The sequence below is a fragment of the Rhinoderma darwinii genome, chromosome 1, assembly GCF_050947455.1.
Source record: "Rhinoderma darwinii isolate aRhiDar2 chromosome 1, aRhiDar2.hap1, whole genome shotgun sequence".
NCBI lineage: Eukaryota > Metazoa > Chordata > Amphibia > Anura > Rhinodermatidae > Rhinoderma > Rhinoderma darwinii.
The window spans coordinates 197,406,143-197,426,044 of record NC_134687.1 but is presented as its reverse complement, the minus strand read 5'-3'; the positions used below and the strand labels follow the sequence as shown (position 1 = coordinate 197,426,044).

General features: G+C 39.5%; 1 protein-coding gene across 5 annotated transcripts in view; it reads left to right on the top strand.

Annotated features, from left to right (window-relative positions):
• The window catches only part of SLC4A4 (solute carrier family 4 member 4), a 238,071-nt gene that overhangs the window by 178,278 nt on the left and 39,891 nt on the right, over nt 1-19,902 (top strand). For all 5 annotated transcript variants that reach the window (XM_075860692.1, XM_075860695.1, XM_075860697.1 and 2 more), the window contains 4 exons: nt 7,291-7,448; nt 17,912-17,999; nt 18,875-19,029; nt 19,270-19,383. In XM_075860692.1, the coding sequence (XP_075716807.1) occupies nt 7,291-7,448; nt 17,912-17,999; nt 18,875-19,029; nt 19,270-19,383 (515 nt within the window). The remainder of the gene's footprint in view (nt 1-7,290; nt 7,449-17,911; nt 18,000-18,874; nt 19,030-19,269; nt 19,384-19,902) is intronic.

Here is a 19,902-nt window from a genome sequence, read left to right as displayed (position 1 = left end):
CATTAAAAGTTTATATGCAATTTAGTTTTTGTCAAAATTTTTGCGACAACATATTTGGCCAGTGAAATGGTCGTTATTACTGGATGTCACCTTTGGAAATCCAAGATCTTTACTCCTGCTTGTTGGTGTTGGAAACCGTCAGCAAGCTTGAAGACAGACCTAACACCTCAGGCACATGTTTTTTGCCTACGTTAGGAAAAAGCTCACAACATATACATTAAAAGTACGTTGTGACATCTATCACCCATAGACTATAATGGTATCCATTTAATTGATACGTCATGAACCCTCATAACCCTGTTCATGACATATACGTTAAACGGATTCAATTATAGCCTATGGGTGACGGATGCCACTGCTAGGCATTCGTCTCTGGCCTCCGTTTAACGGATACGTTGGGAAGCTCCAGTGACGTAACTATTCATATATGGACAGTTACACTGGAGCTACCGGATACAACAGAGGCCGCCCTACACTCAGACTCTGGCCACCCTCAGGCAATGTCAGCTCTGTGGAATCCTCTGGGATACACACAGAGAAGCCCATACCCACACGGCGGCCCTATCACAACTTCCGAACAACCAGAGACTTAGCTTCCCCAGGTCAAGATAGCAGCCGGGGACTCCTGGTGTTATCAAAGTGTTGGGCCGCCGTGCGGGGCTTCAACTAGAGTCCCTAGCTAATATCTCAGCCAGGTGAAACTACATCACTGTAACTAGCCAGCTACATCACTGGGGCTACCTCAGGGAAGCTCCAGTGACGTCGCTTTCAGAACAAGTTAGCAGCTGGGACTCCAGCTTTTATCTAAGTGTTTCCTTTGGGGAAATGTCCTGTGGGCTGCCATGCGGGGCTTCAGCCGGAGTCCCCGGCTGCTATCTTGGACCGGCGAAGCTACGTCACTGGTGCTTCCCTTAAGTACTGTAGCTCTAGTGACGTAACTGGCCAGCAATGTCACTGGAACTACCCTAGAGAAGCACCAGTGACAAAGTTTCCCCATGCTGAGATAGCAGTCGGGGACTTTCAAAGTAGCTGGGGACTCCAGCTTCTCGGAAGGTGCGGTAGGGTCGTTGTCAAGGTGCAGGGTTCTCTGTGTGGATCCCAGAGGATCCCACAAAGCTCACATTGCCTGACAGGGGGCGAGAATCTGGGGGCAGGGCAGCCTCTGCTGTGTTGGGAAGCTCCAGTAAAAACTGTCCATCTACAAACAGTGACATCACTGGTGCTTCCCAATGCATATGTGAAAGGAGGCCTGTGACGGATGCCATGCAGTGGGGGCTAGGGATCAGTACAAGAAAAGAAATTCACTGAGCTTAATAAGTTACTCAACTTTTTTTTAGAAAGTGTAAAATGGTGAACATATCCTTTTATGCTATTTTTACAGAAATTCATGACTTTGGATGTTTAGATAGACTTTGAAAGTTTACATTTCTTATTTTATACATTCGTGTGATAAATATAATACTTTCTGAATAGCTCTACCTGTGTATATTACTGTAATTCTTTGGCCCAATCTTAGTTTCTCTAAAGATGATATTACTGTAATACTCTACTTTACTTTCCTTAATCTGTTGGCAGTAGAAGTTATTTTTCCACTTAGCTCTGAACAAAGCACAGCCAGCCATACTTTGATTGAGCAAATCCTCAAAAAGATACTGTTCAAGGTTTTATAACTTTATACGGAGCACGGATGAAGAAGAAAATCAGTAAAGATTTATGCTATAATGCATTCGTATATACTGTGGTTATTTTTAGTTGTGCTGTAGCTGAGGAAACACAGACAATCATATGTGCCATAGATATGAAAAGTCGCACTGCCCAGAATTAATCTTTAAAAGGATGAATCCTTGTGTAATGCAAATTCTGCAACTTTCTAATGTACTTGGTGTTTCAATTCCATATTATTTTCACGACCACTGCTTGCTGTCAGTAAACGGAAGCTTTGTTTATATGTAGAGCAAGCAAAGATCGCAAAAATGAAAAGGCATTGAAACACCCAGTAAAACATCTAAGCATTATGATTTTCCACTAAAAAGAGCGCAGTGGAAAAACACACAAAAATGCAAAACGTGAATTTTTTCAAAGGGAATGTATAGTTTCAGGAAAATATGGTTTTAAAGGGAAGGTCCCTTGTTAAGAACGACACTCTATTAGTGATATGCTGCGCTCCCACTAAAGGACCCATCTCGCCCATGCTACACATAGACGGACCCATGATTTCAATGGGTGCCATGTAATGCAGCATCTCTCTTGCAAGGGATATGGGGATGGACCAACTGCTTTGCTCAGCAATAGCAGCTGATTGCAGGGGGTCCTAGACCAGGACCCCCCAGTCAGTTCATTGCTGTGGACCATTGGGAAATATTGCCTTTTATATTGGTGACCTGTCATCTGTACATTTATACTAGACTAGTAGACTTCGCTGTAAACACCACTATCTTTTGAGTTCAGTGAATACATTTAAGGCCCACAGAGACTACTAGCTTGACCACCCCTGATTTATGTACTTGGCATTTGTACAACCTTAAACAGCCCAGATTACAAAATGGTAAAATGTGACTATTCTCCATGGTCGCCTGAGAATGCTGGCAACCTATTACAAACTGCAGACCTGTACAAATAGTCTCTTGTAGTGACAAAAGACACTTTGGAAGGATGTGAATACATTTGGGGAGTCACGGTAGACAGTACAATAAAAGAAGAGATAAAACGTCTCCAAGCATTTGTTTTTGGAAACGTTTTCATTAAGTGTCTCCATATCAACGCTTATTTATAATTCAAGTAAAGTGTTCCTGTTGGGCTGGGATGAATTAATCACACATCGGGAATCTTAAGTAGTCTACATTAATTGTGGTTGTATCTTATGTGTTGAAATGAAATCCATTTTAGTATGAAATTGAAGTTTAATTAAAGTGATATGAAAAAGAATTCCAGATATCCACTGTTAAAGGGGTTGTCCATGACCGGACAACTGATGAACTGTCCACCGGATAAGTCATCAGTACATAATCCACGGTGGTGCCTTCGGACACCGGACGTCCATGCCAGAAGTAGTTGGCTCCGGCCATGGAATAGCGTCCGAGCTGCAGTACTGCAGTTCTGCTCCTATTCAAGTGAATAGAAGCAGAGCTGCTGTTCAGCTGCACGGCCGCTATGCAATGTATGGAACAAACTGCTTCCGACTCCGTACACTGCATATTGTGCAATAATATCTGGTGCCTGCAGGCAACCGGAGCAGCTGATCGGTGCGAGGTCCAGGTGTCGGACCCGCACCGATGATATACTGATGACCTATCCAGTTGATAGGTCATTAGTTGTCCAGTAGTGGACAACCCCTTTAGTGTGTATTTGTCACATTTAATTTTTTTAGAACAAAATGTAAGATTAGACAAAGGGAAACTGAGTGATCACATAATATAGAGAGTGATCACATAATACTGTATTAAGTTAAAAGCCATGTATACCTTTGAACACATTCTTTTTACATAAAATAATGTTTAAGGTGATTGTAAGCAACTCTTAAATTGTTTTTTTTAAATTAAAAATAAGTTTTACTTTTTGATATACAGCTTTTATGTATCCTGTATACATTAAAGCTGTATCTTGCTGTTAAGGAAAATTTCATCAGGTCAGCTGGACTGACGGCTCGGCTGAAAGCTGGTCACGCAGGATACAGCTAAACCAGAGACACGCAGAACCAACTTTCAGCCGAGCCATCAGTCCATCTGACCTGACGGAATCAGCTTTGACAGCAAGATACAGTTTCTATGTTTGTAGGATACATAAAAGCGGTATCTCAAAAAGTATTTGATTTTTTAAAATAAAAAACTATTTAAAAGTTGCTTAAAATCACCTTAAACATTGTATTATTTGTATTATTAGAAAACAAAAAGAGTTTAAAGATGCACATAGCCCTAAAGAAGCAAAGCTATCCAATACTCATGAAAAAGTAGCTGGCCCCTGACCTTAAAGGGGTTGTCCAGTCAGGGCGACTTGGATTCCTACCAGATCAAATTAGCGAGTAAATGGCAATTTTAGAGAATATCTGATGATAACAATTTGAAGTTAATTTGTAGTTACATAAAATATCAAGCAAAATAATATTTAATCGCACATGATAGATTGCTGTCAGTGAACTTTTTTTTACTAGTCATAAAATGTTGAGAATCTTCTGACCAGTGCTCCATCTTGGCAAGTGACACATTTTTCTTGATGTTATTTATATAGAATACCTTTAGTTGCTCATCACAAACAACCCCTGGTGTATGGGAGCTACCACTCCCGAGACCCCTGGCATGTAGGTGATTTTGTAGCTGCGGTTAGCCAGACAGAAATGTGGTATTACATGACAGCTATTTATATGTAGTACATGGACAGCCTAAGTCCACCAAATCAGGGGGCTGCTGCCTGTTAGTAGCTCCCTAAACTGGCTCATTTAGTGAGGGCCCAAGCAAAGACGCCATCCCCTATGACGTCCATATGCCGTACTAGAGACTGACCATTAAAAAAATAACTAGATTTTCACGCCACTCAGGGTATTGTAGGCAACTTGTATGAACATTGTAATGGCTGCCATTAGCGGTGTAGATGGTCAAGCTTACTCAAAAACAGCTATACAGAATAAGAATCAAATAAAATGGTAAAAATGTACACAGTGGAGACTAATGATTCCCTATATCTATGATTCCGTAAAGACTTTCTAAGCCAACATTGTATGCACCATCAATATCTAATAATCTGTGATTCTGGATGAGAATAGACTGCGCATGGGACTGCTTATAGTGTTAAGAACTTTGTAGTTGTTAAGAACTCTAATACGCTTCCTCTTAAAATCCTATCCTTCAGGTGCTTATCCGTAGCTTTGGACGTAGCTTCCAGAGGGAATCAATCAAATGTGTGGTCCACTGATCTCAGTCTAAGATGATATTCTGTTGTTTTTTTTATTGGCATACATACATTACTGTAAAATATACTCTAGCTAAATTGTGAAATTTTTTAGGCCTACAAATGTCATCTTGTCAAGCAGAAACAGGTGAGAGAATCTGCATGTTTGGCACTGCATGATACCGGTAGGAAGGGTGAACAAGATTAGGTTATTAAAGGGATTCTCCAGTACCCTATAAATAAAGTTCAGAGGGCACTAAATGTGACCACATATAAAGGGGTTGTTTTGGAATAGGACAAAAGGTTTGCCTATTTTTAAAGGTCACTCTTGTCCTTAGGCCTGAATGGGGATGAGCTGCAATAGCAGGCACAGCCCGTAGACAATGGAGACGCTTTTACTGAAAAATAGTTGACACTTTTTCCTGATCTCATACAACGACTTCATATATTTTCTGTAAAAGTTCAGTCCATTTAATTAGTGGACTGTTTCTATAGGGCCATAGCATTCTATCTACCCATTCCTGTAACAACGGTCCCCAAGATCTGATCCAGGGACTAAATTCCTACAGGTAATATCTTAAACATTGTAACTATATACAGTGCTTTCTTCAATAACTTTACTTATTGTGTACTCGAGTATTCCTTTATGCTTTAACTTCAGAACCACACAGATATACCCAACATCTGTACGTTTTTTTATTTGATTTCCACCAGTGTTCCTGTTTGTATAATGCTTGTATGTTGGGGCTTCTGTATAAACATACGTCTTAACTTCACTGAGACATGACATGTTTAAGTCACTGTTACATTGCTAATAACCAGATTAGTGCTTCCGTGCTATATTTTCATTTTGCAACACATTTTTCCTTCTTTTTAAGAAATTTACTTTGTAAAAAGTAAAATAGGAACAGCATCTATTTAGTCAAGCCCATCAAAAAAAAACTTCTCTGTATGGGATAGGTTTATTTTTTCTTCATTTGCCCATGCGAATATTTGTTTGACTCTTGCAGTATAAGACATGACACCAATATATGACGGCACTTTCTTCTTGTGCCAACAGGTCTCAAGTAGAAAGTAGCAAAAGTGGCTACCAGACATCTTCATAAGGAGTAGAGATAACTGTGGGTAGCCAATGAAATAGAAATCCAAAATGGCAGACAGGCTCAATGCTTTCCCTTTATTTGCTGTATACTGTATAACCAGGGTCAGAGTGGCCCAAGGAGAACCAGAAGTTCCTCTGGTGGACCCAGTCTCTGAAAAAAGTGGGCCCCACAGGAAGACAACCGCATTTGGAACTGACATTTCAGCCAATCACTTTCCACTAGGGTTTATTTCTTCATTACATTTTTCATGGGAGGGTTCGACCTTATTAATCATATTTCCTCTGTGTGCAATGATAACATCGTTTTCAATGCAATTAAATATGGATATGCACAGGTTCTATATAGATACATGATGATGGGCCGTCAGAATCATCTCCACTGGTGGGCCCAAGAAATCCCAGTCTGACACTGTGTAGAGCTATGATCCCCTATCAGTGACTTATGGCACTCTTTCTTTTTTGGGTTCCTCCCTAGGCTTTAAAAATTATTATTCAGAAAAGGATACTATGGGAACCCATATCTTGTTTAGTGTTTATGCTGAATTCATTGAGTTAGTTATAGGCTATAAATATATAGTCGTTCAGAGTTGAATTTATTATATGAGGATTAGACCTCACAAACCAGCTCACACAACAAAACAGGTCACAGTCCTATATTTTCTTGACAACATCCGACTGTGTACTTTAGAATGATGGACAGGTAAATTAGAAAATTCCTAAGCATAACTTCTTGAGTTAAGAATTGTCTAGTTCAAACATGGTCGCTCTACCTGTACCAATGAAAAAAATATTAAAATGTTTTTGATTAAATTTAAGAGGTTTTAGAATTTGGAGTTATTTCGATTAGAGATGTCTTACTTAGCAGAGGTTCAACAGGTGTGGCATTCCAATTTAAATATAATAGGGTTTGTCTCTTCTCCTGTAGTATATATATTTAGACCTTGCTAGACCTTCTTTTGCAAGCGTCGGCATCGAACACACTTGTCAATCTTTGTGTTGTAAAATGTTTGACCATATGTACCGGTGCTTCACATTGTGGTCTGTGGTGACTCAACATCTTTTTTGCTTTTCTTTCCAGCACTTACAGTATTTATAGATAATACTATAGACAGGATTGAGGCTATTATTATGTATGTTATGTATGGGTGGTTATGTGTTTACACCTTTGCATGCACTCATGCATGTTTAGAGGTTCGGTGACGTGTTTCTATCATTATTCATTTTCTACCATCAGCTGGCAATCTCCCTATCTATAAAATGTAGGGTTCATGCAACTGACTCATGTTATGTCTCTGCTTAACTCTTAGCTAAAGAACAAATTCATGAAGAAATTGCCAAGAGATGCTGAAGCCTCCAATGTCCTTGTGGGAGAAGTTGACTTCTTGGAAAATCCTTTTATTGCCTTTGTCCGGCTAAAGGATGCTGTAATGTTTGGATCCCTCACGGAGGTTCCTGTGCCCACAAGGTACAGTAATACAATCGATTTTCTATTCTGTGTGACCTATTCAGTATCACAATTGGTTGGTAAAAGAATTTGCCAAGCAATTGTGGATGAATTTCATTTTGGTAAAGATGAAAGCATGGAATCAGTCTATAAATGTTAGTGAGCATGCGTGAAGATAGATCCATTTTTATTTGACCTACCAAGAGAACACGTGGATGTTGATAACTTGTAATAAATACACATTCAAATATCCATATGTTTGTGCAGTTGGACACTGTTAAAAACATGGACATGTAAAAGCTCATTCACACTTGCATTAGAAAGACCCATAATCTCGGGAATGGGCCTCATTTCCTTCTGTTGGCATCCATTCCATACAAATTAATAACCTTCAGATGATCAGTAAGAATATGAACACACATCAATATCACTTACACTCTGTATACCATGTACCATGGACAGTCAAAAGATTCCGTTGTCATCTTGTGTCATGTTCTTAGGAGCACATTTTCTTATGTCATGTTTATACTGTGGTTTTACCAGAAATCTGGTGAAAATAAAACAAAATTTGTTTCTCACCACCAACTATTTATGTCAAAATTCTTAAGAGTAAAAACACTATTATTAAAATTTGGGAATTTTTCTGGAATTGTTTACATTTATAGCTCTTTTCCCCTGGAAAGTCGCAGTTGTTTTCCATGTTAAATCCTTATGCAAACGTTCTATTTTATTCACCTTTTTTTCTTAAATGTCATTTTACAAAACCCATTTCCAGACTTAATCTTGTAGAGATTTATCTTTGGCAGATATATTATAGGAGAAAACAATAAAAGGAAAATATTCTAATGCAGAATATTAATGGAAATAGAGTTTCATGCGTTTTATGTATTTTTCCAAAAATCCATTATGTATTTGTTGTCTTTAGCACTGAGTTTTATCTGCGATTTAGCAATTCAATTAAATTTACATTTGTGAGAAATGTGGAGACATTTGCATTGTCTGAATCCGGTGAAAATCCCATATGTAATTCCCTGGATAGTAGTGTGTTTAGTGGAAAGTCTCAGCATTTTGGAAGGAGCCATTTGTGTAAACCTATCAAGCTCTCATGTGCTGTTATAAATACCAACTAAAAGCTAAGTAGCACAATGTACATTGGTTATAAATATAGATATTTACAATGTGCAAGAAAATTCAATACAAATATTGCCTCTTTATGAACATATACTGTAGATCTTATTATGGAGAGACTGGTCTCATTATGGAGATAGGTCTCTTACAACTGGTGTGTTTTTTTCTGCAATGAAAGGTGATTGTTTAAATGATACATTCTAGCTTAGCCTTTCCGCCAAGCATACTGTGCCAAAGCTTAAATCCAACCAACCATATCAAGGCCTCCTTCACACACACTTTTTTTTTTCAACGTTTTGAAATGCATGTAAAAACCCCATGCGTTTAGAGCTTTTTTAATGAGCTTTTTTTACATGTGTTTTTGTCATTTTGTAAAGGCATTTTACCTGGCTTTTTTAAAGTCCTGTAGAAAAGTCTATGGAGAAAGCGCCAGATAAATTGCCATACCTAGAGCATGCTGTGTTTTGAAAACAATGCCATTGATGCTAAAACACTATCAGGGTATATTGACATGGCAGCGTCCGTTACGGCTGAAATTACGGGGCTATTTTCAGGAGAAAACAGCTCCGTAATTTCATCCGTCATGGCAAGTGCAGGCGCTTTTTCGCTGCGTCAATTACGGATGTAAATGGAGCTGTTTTTCCATGGAGTCAATGGAAAACGGCTCCATTTAACGTCTGAAGAAGTGACAGGCACTTCTTTGACGCGGGCGTCTATTTACGCCCCGGCTTTTGACAGCGGGGCGTAAAAAAAAATGACCGTCGGAACAGAACAACGTAACCCCATTCAAATGAATGGGCAGATGTTTGCCGACGCTATCGAGCCGCATTTTCGGACGTAAATCGAGGCGGAAAACGCCCGAATTACGTCCATAAATAAGCCGTGTGAACATACCCTAATGATATGCTGCGTAAAAACTGTGCATCATATAGTACATTCCGTCCGAAAAACTGCACCACATTGTAAAAAACGCTCATACTTACCTAGGCCGTTGTTATGGCGACGCATCCCTCCTGTGCAGTACGGTCCAGCATCCCTGGATGATGCTGCAGCCCATGTGACCGCAGCAGCCTGTGATTGGCTGCAGCGGTCACACATGGGATGCAACGTCAACCCAGGAGGCTGGACTGAACGAAGAAACACAGACTTCTGGGTAAGTATGTTGTTTTTTTTCATAGCTGCAATTTTGGTGGCGTAATCGACGTGAATATGCCGCAACAGTCGAAACACTTGGCTTTCTGTGACGGGATTTGCATCCCCATTGAACTCAATGGTGAAAACCCGCAATCAACTAAAACACAGCATGAATTTACATGCTGAGGATTTAAATTTTGCACCGCAGGTCAATTTATTAACATTTACGCTGCGTTTTTTTTTCGCAGCGTGGGCATGAGATTTTCTAAATCTCATCCACTTTGTTGCTACTGTAAATGCTGCAGAATTTACGCACAGCATTCCGTTGCGGAAATTCTGCAGGGTTTACGCTATGTGGGAACCCGGCCTAAAAATGCTGTGTATGCAGGCTTTCTCATATTTTACTGTAGACTTACGATGGCCACTGCATTTTTGGAAAAAAAAACGTGCAAAAAAAGCTGTAAAAATGTCACCATTTTTTTTTGTTTGTATTCACGATACCATATACCATATATATATATATATATATATATATATATATATATATATATTGCTTTTTTTTATGTTTTACTACTTTTGCACAATAAAAAACCCTATTTCTCATTTATTATATTTCCATCACATAGCTTTGTGTGGGCTTGTTTTTTGCGGGATGAGCTCCATATTTCATTGGTACCATTTGAGGTACATATGACTTTTATTTTTTTACCTCTTACTCCTTTCTTTTGGGAGGTTGGATTAACAGAAAAACAAAAATTCTGCCATTGATTTTTATTTATTTTTTTGACAGCGTTCACCGCGCTGGATAAATGCTGCATTAGTTTTATAATATTATGGTTGCATCGACACCAATTAAGTGTATTTTTCAAATTTTTTTATATTTTTTTCCCATAATTCTTCTTTTCTGTAGTCAAAACAGCAACAAGAAACTCCCCCACTGCTTGTAGGACAGGTGTAAAGAATAAGTAAATCCAAAAACTGCTTCCTCCGAAGCTATAATGTCCAGTTTGTAGTGTTTTATGAAGGTACTATACCAACACTTGACCAGGAATCTTCTCCACAAATTTGATCTTCTGGAAATCTTCCTCTCTCCGCCCAAAAGGCTGCCATAGCTTGCATTGAGTGAGCCCTTACTCTTTCTGTAGGAGTCTTAATCACCAGTCTATAAAAGAGGTCAATTATTTATCTTATCTATATGGCTAAGGTGGCCTTTGAGGCTTTAAGTCCCTTACTTTCACCTAGAAACATGATGAAAAGATTTTCTGATCTTCTGAATGCCCTTGATTTTTCCAAGTATATGCGCAGATTACTGGCCAAATCGAGAGGATAAGGCCCTGATCTGAATCCCCCTGATCCTCAGATAGAAAACTAGGTAAGCTGATTTGTTGATTTATGTGTGAAACTGAAGGGACTTTAGGATGAAAAGACTGATGTTCTCAACATGGCTCTACCTGGAAGGAACAGGATATTTGACTCTTTGGCTGCCAGAGTGTGTCAATTGCTGCCCTTTTTGGCGAATTAAATAGGAAAAGGACTCAGTACGTCAAAAACTTGAACTCCGCAGACTCTAAGGGTTCAAAGGGGGAACCGCTAAGACTTTTTAGAACCAAAGAAAGGTCTCAACTGGGATAAGGTTCTAATTTTTCAGGCCCAAACCTTCTTATGGCCCTCATAAACCTTTTTACTAGTGGTTCCCTCACAATCGACTTGCCTGACCAAGCTGAAAGAGAAGACATTTTAATTGCTAGGCTGCTGGGGCTTAGACCACTGTGAAATCCAGTTCAAGATATCCTGTATCAATGGCTCTTCCCTTCTTTTCTCCTGTTTCACACACTATGTCTTAAGGAGGTTAATGATTCTTTTGTAAATTTGAGTAGTAGCAAGCCCTCTGGACTGCATTAATGTCTCTAAAACAGACCCTGAAAAAGCACGTTTTGTCATATGGGCCTATCAATTTCCAGATCATCAGACTGAAGACTTTGTAACTGTGACAGTACATCTTCTTTTGAATTGTCCATTGAGGCAGTTTCCAGAAGCTGCCCTGAACCATCTGTACTAGAATGGGAAAACAAACACTTCTTGGCCAATATGGGAATAATGCAATCACTGATGCTTTCTCTTATCGGATCTTCTTCTATTCGGTACCTTAAAGATGCCTGATATTGGTGGAAAGATAAGCTAGGCCGAAGTTCCATGTAATCGAAAATGCATCCGGAGCAAAAGGCTTGTCGTGACAGAAAAGAGAGCGAAAAATTGCAGTCTTCCTGTTGGCTTGAGATGCCCTAAGATCTTTAACTGGTTTCCCCATTTTGCGTATTACTTGGTTGAAGAGCTCCAGATTGAGCTCCCATTACCCTGGAATGGCTTGATGTCAGCTTAGCCTGTCTAGTCAAACATTGGCTTTGCTCCTGATGTGAACTCCCATAAAGTCTCTGACATGAACCTCTGCCCACTTCATTATCTGAGCTATTTCCCTGAGGAGATGCAGAGATTTAGTGCCTCAGTGGGGATTTAGATAACTGACCGTAACCTAGTTGTCTGACTGAAACTTGTCGCCCCGGCGAGCACTAGGTTCACTTCATCCTTAAATTGCTTCATATTGTACATCGCCGTCACAGTCATAGCGGCAGAGCACAGTATTATAACTTCCTCCATTTTAACTGAGTGTGATTGTCAAGTTTATGGTATTTAAAATAAAACCTAGGAAGCGTTAATTTTGAGTCAGATGCGACTTCTCAAGCTTTATGACCTAACATAGGCCAGCTAGAAAATCCATCACCTTGTAAAGGAGGTCCTTCAGCCGTTGCGATAAATTGGGTACGATGAGTCAATCGTGTACATATGGTATTATTTTTATACCTTTTGTTCTAAGAATTATCATGTTTGCTCTCACCACCGGTGCAAAAATTTGACGATAGCTCGAACGGCAAGCACCTAATTGGTAGTGTTTTAATGCACCATCCACTGTGAAGACAACTCTCAGGAATCATCTGTGGCATCTTCTTAAAGGAATACGAAGATAGACCCCTTTTTTAGATCAAAGGTGAACTTAAAACTTTCTTCCTATAGCAGAGCGATGGCAAATCTTATGGTCTTCATACGAAACTTTACTATTTTGGCAAAAGAGTTTAGATATCTGAGGTCCAGTATGACTCTGAACTTTGCTTCCGGATTTGGCACTAGAAACAGAGGGGAGTACACACTTATCCTCCTAATGGCAGGGGCACTTCTCCCTTTTTTGTATGAATTCTGACATAGCGGTTATCAAAGATCTGCTACACTTCGAGATGGAATTTTGGTGACTTGAAATTTTGGCTCTGAAAGAGAAAGGCAATTTATTGAATAGCCTTCTGAGATGATATTTACAACTCAGGTGTCTAACTCCTGTAATCGCCAGGCTGAATAGAAAGTTGCCAATTCTTTAGCCCACCGTGGCGTCTGGCAGCAGAAACTATATGAGAATGCTAAAGAAAGATTGTGTTTTCCCCTTTCTCTTGGTCTATGAGTACATCCTCTTTGAGAGTTCATACCTCTATCCTCTTCTCAGTCCCTAACTCTTGGAATTCTGGTGCTAGAAGTGGAAGCTCCTCGACAAGAAAATATTCTCCTGGACATCTGAAGAAAGAGCAAGGATTTACCCTTCTTAAGGTCATTTTACACAACACAATATGCGCCGTGAAAACAAGCGCCGATCAACGAGACAGCTCGTCTATCAGCACTCATTTGCTACTTTCACAAGAACCAATTATTGGTTAAGCATGTTACTATGATCGTTTGTCCCCAAACATTTCCATCATGTCGGCAGCACATCTCGCTGTTTTCACAGGAAGATGTGCTGCCGACTAGTAACCATTTTATTGGCCGCATAAACTAGCATATCAACCGATGAACGATTGTTTGCTCATTCATTGGCTGATCGGTGCCCTGTGTACACAGGGCAATGATTTGGAATGACCATTCATATGAACGCTCGTTTGCCAGATCATTGGCTCGTGTCTTTATCTTAAATCCTTCCATAAGTTCATCCTGCTCAGAGCGGCACAATCTACCTGGTCTGAATTCAAAATCACATATGGTATTTTTAGATGTCATGTCAGCTACCCAGCTTTTCAGCCAGATTGTCCTGCAACCGTCTATGGAAAGTTCTATGTTCTTAGCTGACGACTTAAAAGGGTTGTTCAGGATTAGGAAATGGCTACTTTCTTTTAAAAACAGCACCACATAATGAGGTATTCTAGCTCAGCCCCATTTACTTTAGTGAATTTGAGCTACAAACCCAGACACAACGTATGAACAGGTGTGGTGCGGTTTTTAAAAGAAAACAGCCATGTATTTCTAATCCTGTTAAAACTCTTTAATGCTCTGAGTAGAGGTGTAATACAAGAAATCAGTTGCCAGTAAAATATATCTGAAGGATCTTAGCAATTTTTCCCTATGGATGCTGTCCTGGTTGTCACCTTGTAGATGGAAAAGTCAACCTCCCAGAACTTTTGCCACAGGCGCAGCTGAAACTGATACTCTTGCTTGGGCTGAACTAGCTATATACGATATTTTGAATGCCGTGGCCACATTGCGATTCAAGTCACCATCCTCCACTGGTACTACTCTTTTTCTGGACATTTTCAAGATGGCCAAATGTACGTTTGTAGTTGTACCCCATCCATGAAGTTGTTCCTTATCCATAGGGAAGCGTAATTTAAAGCGTTTATTTAGAACTAGTGCCTTTTCAGGTGTATTTTACTCTAACTCTATATATTGCTTAGATGTGTCTTCCACCATGAAGACTTTAGGCTTCTTAGATGATTCAGTAGGCCATTCTAAATCCTCAGACTTAACTGCTCTAATTAATCTATTATTTTATCCAGGGGAAAATAGACTGCTTTAGGGGTTTCTTCTCCTTCATAAGCTGAAGTAAAAACTTGTTTTTCATGTCAGAGTTTCCCCACGTTCGTGAGAATAAGGCCTTAGACTGAGAAATATTCAGTTTACGCATGGACTCATGTACACATTCTCTTATAAAAGACTTAGGGGACAATTTATCAACCTTTCTACATGAGTTTTCTGGCTATTTACAGTGAAAAAACTTTTTTGCGCAACAGTCACCACATACAGTGAAGGAAATAAGTATTTGATCACTTGCTGATTTTGTAAGTTTGCCCACTGTCAAAGACATGAACAGTCTAGAATTTTTAGGCTAGGTTAATTTTACCAGTGAGAGAAAGATTACATTAAAAAAAAAACTGAAAATCACATTGGCAAAATTATATATATTTATTTGCATTGTGCACAGAGAAATAAGTATTTGATCCCTTTGGCAAACAAGACTTAATACTTGGTGGCAAAACCCTTGTTGGCAAGCACAGCAGTCAGACGTTTTTTGTAGTTGATGATGAGGTTTGCACACATGTTAGATGGAATTGTGGCCCACTCCTCTTTGCAGATCACCTGTAAATCATTAAGATTTCGAGGCTGTCGCTTGGCAACTCAGATCTTCAGCTCCCTCCATAAGTTTTCGATGGGATTAAGGTCTGGAGACTGGCTAGGCCACTCCATGACCTTAATGTGCTTCTCTTTGAGCCACTCCTTTGTTGCCTTGGCTGTATGTTTCGGGTCATTGTTGTGCTGGAAGACCCAGCCACGAGCCATTTTTAATGTCCTGGTGGAGGGAAGGAGGTTGTCACTCAGGATTTGACGGTACATGGCTCCATCCATTCTCCCATTGATGCGGTGAAGTAGTCCTGTGCCCTTAGCAGAGAAACACCCCCAAAACATAATGTTTCCACCGCCATGCTTGACAGTGGGGAAGGTGTTCTTTGGGTCATAGGCAGCATTTCTCTTCCTCCAAACACGGCGAGATGAGTTAATACCAAAGAGCTCAATTTTAGTCTCATCTGACCACAGCACCTTCTCCTAATCACTCTCAGAATCATCCAGATGTTCATTTGCAAACTTCAGATGAGCCTGTACATGTGCCTTCTTGAGCAGGGGGACCTTGCGGGCACTGCAGGATTTTAATCCATTAATGTGTTACCAATGGTTTTCTTGGTGACTGTGGTCCCAGCTGCCTTGAGATCATTAACAAGTTCCCCCCGTGTAGTTTTCGGCTGAGCTCTCACCTTCCTCAGGATCAAGGATACCCCACGAGGTGAGATTTTGCATGGAGCCCCAGATCGATGTCGATTGACAGTAATTTTGTATGTCTTCTATTTTCTTACTATTTCATCAACTGTTGTCTCCTTCTCACCCAGCGTCTTACTTATGGTTTTGTAGCCCATTCCAGCCTTGTGCAGGTCTATGATCTTGTCCCTGACATCCTTAGAAAGCTCTTTGGTCTTGCCCATGTTGTAGAGGTTAGAGTCAGACTGATTAATTGAGTCTGTGGACAGGAGTCTTTTATACAGGTGACCATTTAAGACAGCTGTCTTTAATGCAGGCACCAAGTTGATTTGGAGCGTGTAACTGGTCTGGAGGAGGCTGAACTCTTAATGGTTGGTAGGGGATCAAATACTTATTTCTCTGTGCACAATGCAAATAAATATATATAATTTTGACAATGTGATTTTCTGTTTTTTTTTAATATAATCTATCTCTCACTGGTAAAATTAACCTAGCCTAAAAATTCTAGACTGTTCATGGCTTTGACAGTGGGCAAACTTACAAAACCAGCAAGGGATCAAATACTTATTTCCTTAACTGTATGTGGAAACGGGATGTTGCCTCTGGGATAGGGAGCGTGGCCACCGCGGACCGACAAATTTATTAGAATTAACACCAAAAAACTTGTGTAAATTATAGTCGAAATCTTTTCCCCCATTGGTCAGGTAAGTAAATAAATAACAAAAAACAAACAAAAGACAAAGAAAAAAAAATTATACTTACCTCTACGCTCCTCTTCTCCCCTCCGGCTCCTTCCTCACATCAGCACCGCTCATATAAGGACCAGACGCCGGGCAGCATCAGAATATTGTATGCAATGCAGCACAGACGTTGCATATAAGGTTCTGATGCTGCTCGACATAGGTCCTTAAATGAGAAGCGCTGAACTGATGAAGGAGCGAAGAGTAAAGTATGTGTTTGGAGTTTTTCTGGGCCGAAGAGGGAGCATGTTTGGTGCATGGCCGCGGTCATTGCATCACGATTGTGGCGTATGGCCCGGCCGACGGTTATAACTCATTTACTAAGAAGCTGTTAAATTCCTAGTCTTCGTATATTCCTCCCTTAATTTTTTGGAACATAGAAGCAGGTTTACCTGACTCTTTCTGTAGTCAACGTCTACACAGTCTGTCCTCGTACCAGTCTGGTAAAGATATATAACAGTTTCTGCAGGACAAATGTCTTCTATTAGACGTAGCCTTGCCACTTCTAGAAGATCTTCTGGAATCCCCATCTGACAAAATAAATATAATAAAATAAACAAACTTACTGTAAAGAGCAGAAGGAAGAAATGTAGATAAAAAACAATTAAAGTGATTACTGCAGCCCTGCTCCTGTTTACTTGAATAGGAGCAGTACTGCAGTACGGCCTCAATACTGTGACCAGTGTCTTCTGATTCTTGCACCGACCACTGCATAACGCCCGGAGATGGATCGGTGCGGGTTTGGGTGTCGGGCCACCACTGATCATATACTGATGACCTATCCTGTGGATAGGTCATCAGTATGAAAAACAGCCCCCAACCTGGACAACCCCTTTAATTTGTGCCACCACATTAAGACTGAACAAGGTCTGCAGTAAAAGTACTTAATCTACCAAGCTTCCTTCTATCACAATTCTAGTGAGTACAGTCAAGGAAACAAATCTAGCTAGTTGAAATCTTATTGTGGGAATGTTTAGGATGGAGACACTAGGTCTTGAGTCTGAGGGACTCCCTCATAAATAGCAGTTAGTTTCTTAAAAAGCAGTTGCCTTTAATGGGAACTTGTTACCAGTTGTATGCCCTCTAAAGTGCTTAAACTGTTATATGGATGAGATATTGCTAAACATACCACTGTGTCCCACAAATAGTAAAAGTCATCTTAGAAAAGGAAGTTTTAATAAACTGAATGCAAATTAATTGAGAAGTGTCCATCTGGTGTATCTTGTGATATCAGAGCTAATCCTGCCCAGCTTGATTACCGTACCAGATGCTTCCTGCGTCGTCCCAAAAGTATAAATGTCTTAGTCGTACATGTTTAATTAGAATGTTAATTATATGTTTAAAAAAAACAAATTTTGTATTCAGATTCCTTTTTATCCTCCTGGGACCAAAAGGAAAAGCCAAGTCCTACCATGAGATTGGAAGAAGTATAGCCACCTTAATGTCTGATGAGGTAATACTGACATATATTTATTTCCTAATTGAAAATAAATATTTATGAGGGCTATATGTTATGTTTGCTATTTTTTAGATATTTATTTTAATTGTATCGCCAATTTGGGGTGAATGAAAAAAGTCTTCTTCAGGATTGTGGGACGTGTTAGGGAACAGTCTTTTTTTACAATAATACTTCCTAACTTCAAGTGGAACACATAAAATGATGAGGCCAAGATTACTTGGAGTTAGGCATTAATAGTTGTAGAAGGGACATATTTTAGCCTGTATTCAAAAGGGTTGTATAGCTTTGACAATCCTTTTGGGTTAAGAAAATCTTTTGAAAATAAATGATCAGCTGTAATCTGCTGGGGAAAACAGCAGCGAGTCCTCAATTCCTCTACAGCACCACAACAGGGGAAATTAAGTATTACATGGTGGCAATTGAAATTATCAATCATATTATGTACTTCACAGATGTATTGAGTTCTCCAGAATGAAAGACACTATTTCTAGCCATTCTCTGCTCCAGATAATTAATAGAGGTCCTGACTGAGAGACTCCCCTCTGTTAAGTCAGAATGCCGTAATATGGTATTTTAAATTGGGTTTTCTAAACGGTTTTTCTTTTTTTCCATTTGGCTTTCTATTCCTTTTAAATTCCTAGAGTTGTACAAATTATTATTTTTTCTCTATACTAATTGCATATTACATAATAACAGTGGCTTAATGTTAATTGCAAGTTTAGTTCTCCAAATATATATTAATGCCGGATATACAAAATCACTGAAAAAACAGACTTTGTCTGCCATACTTTTTAGCATTTTAGGATTGTATCTTTTGTTTTTAAATAGAAGTTTTGATGAGTAATATTGTTCTATGTGAATCATTATAGGTATTCCATGACATTGCCTATAAAGCAAAAGACAGGCAGGACCTGATTGCTGGAATTGATGAGTTTCTGGATGAGGTAATTGTGCTTCCACCCGGTGAATGGGACCCTACAATTCGGATAGAACCGCCAAAGTCTCTTCCATCTTCTGATAAGCGGTACAGTTTTTAATTTCTAAGGCAAAAATACATATTTACTTTGTGCATTCAGTTAACACAGCTACATAGACCCTAGGATACCCTAGGAGACATTAGTTAAATTGTTTAAATGTTATATGTTATATGTTATTTGTTTGCATATACTTCCCACTTCTTTGTATATAAAACCTCAACTGTTCATAGCTACAGTATATTTTGTTATACATATTTTGACAACTCTTACCATTGTCCTACCCACAGAAAAAATATGTACGCAGGTGGGGAAAGTGTACAGATGAATGGAGACACTCCACATGATGCTGGTCATGGAGGTGGAGGACATGGTGACTCACCAGAGCTGCAGAGGACTGGACGGTCAGTGATGCAATAATAAATGGTCCCTATTTTATGACTATGCAAAGAACAAGAATATCTTTCCAGGCAAACATCTCAACTGTGACCGTTTATTTTACACAATTGTACAATTTAATAATTATGTTCTTTGCTAGATAATAGGGAGGGCAAAATGAGCAAATGCCCTGGGGCTCTACAAAATAGGGCTCTTCACCACACTCCTTAGAATGACTCCCAGCAGGGACTAACTAGTAGTCTCTGATACTTGGCTTGAAAACCCAGGATCTAAGAACTGTTATTTGGGCACTTTATAAAAGTGTTATTTAGGTAGTGTATAGCGGTATTATTAGGACACTGAATTTAAATTTTTCATTTCACAATATATAGTTCTATTATTTTTCAGCCTGGTTGTCCTTTGGAAAAAGAAGGGGCCTTTACACAATGTTTTCCCCAGGGGCCTCTGTAAACCTTGATCCACCTTTGGGGGCTTTTCATTCGAGTTTGCAACTAAGGAGAATAAACATTTCACATGACTAGAAG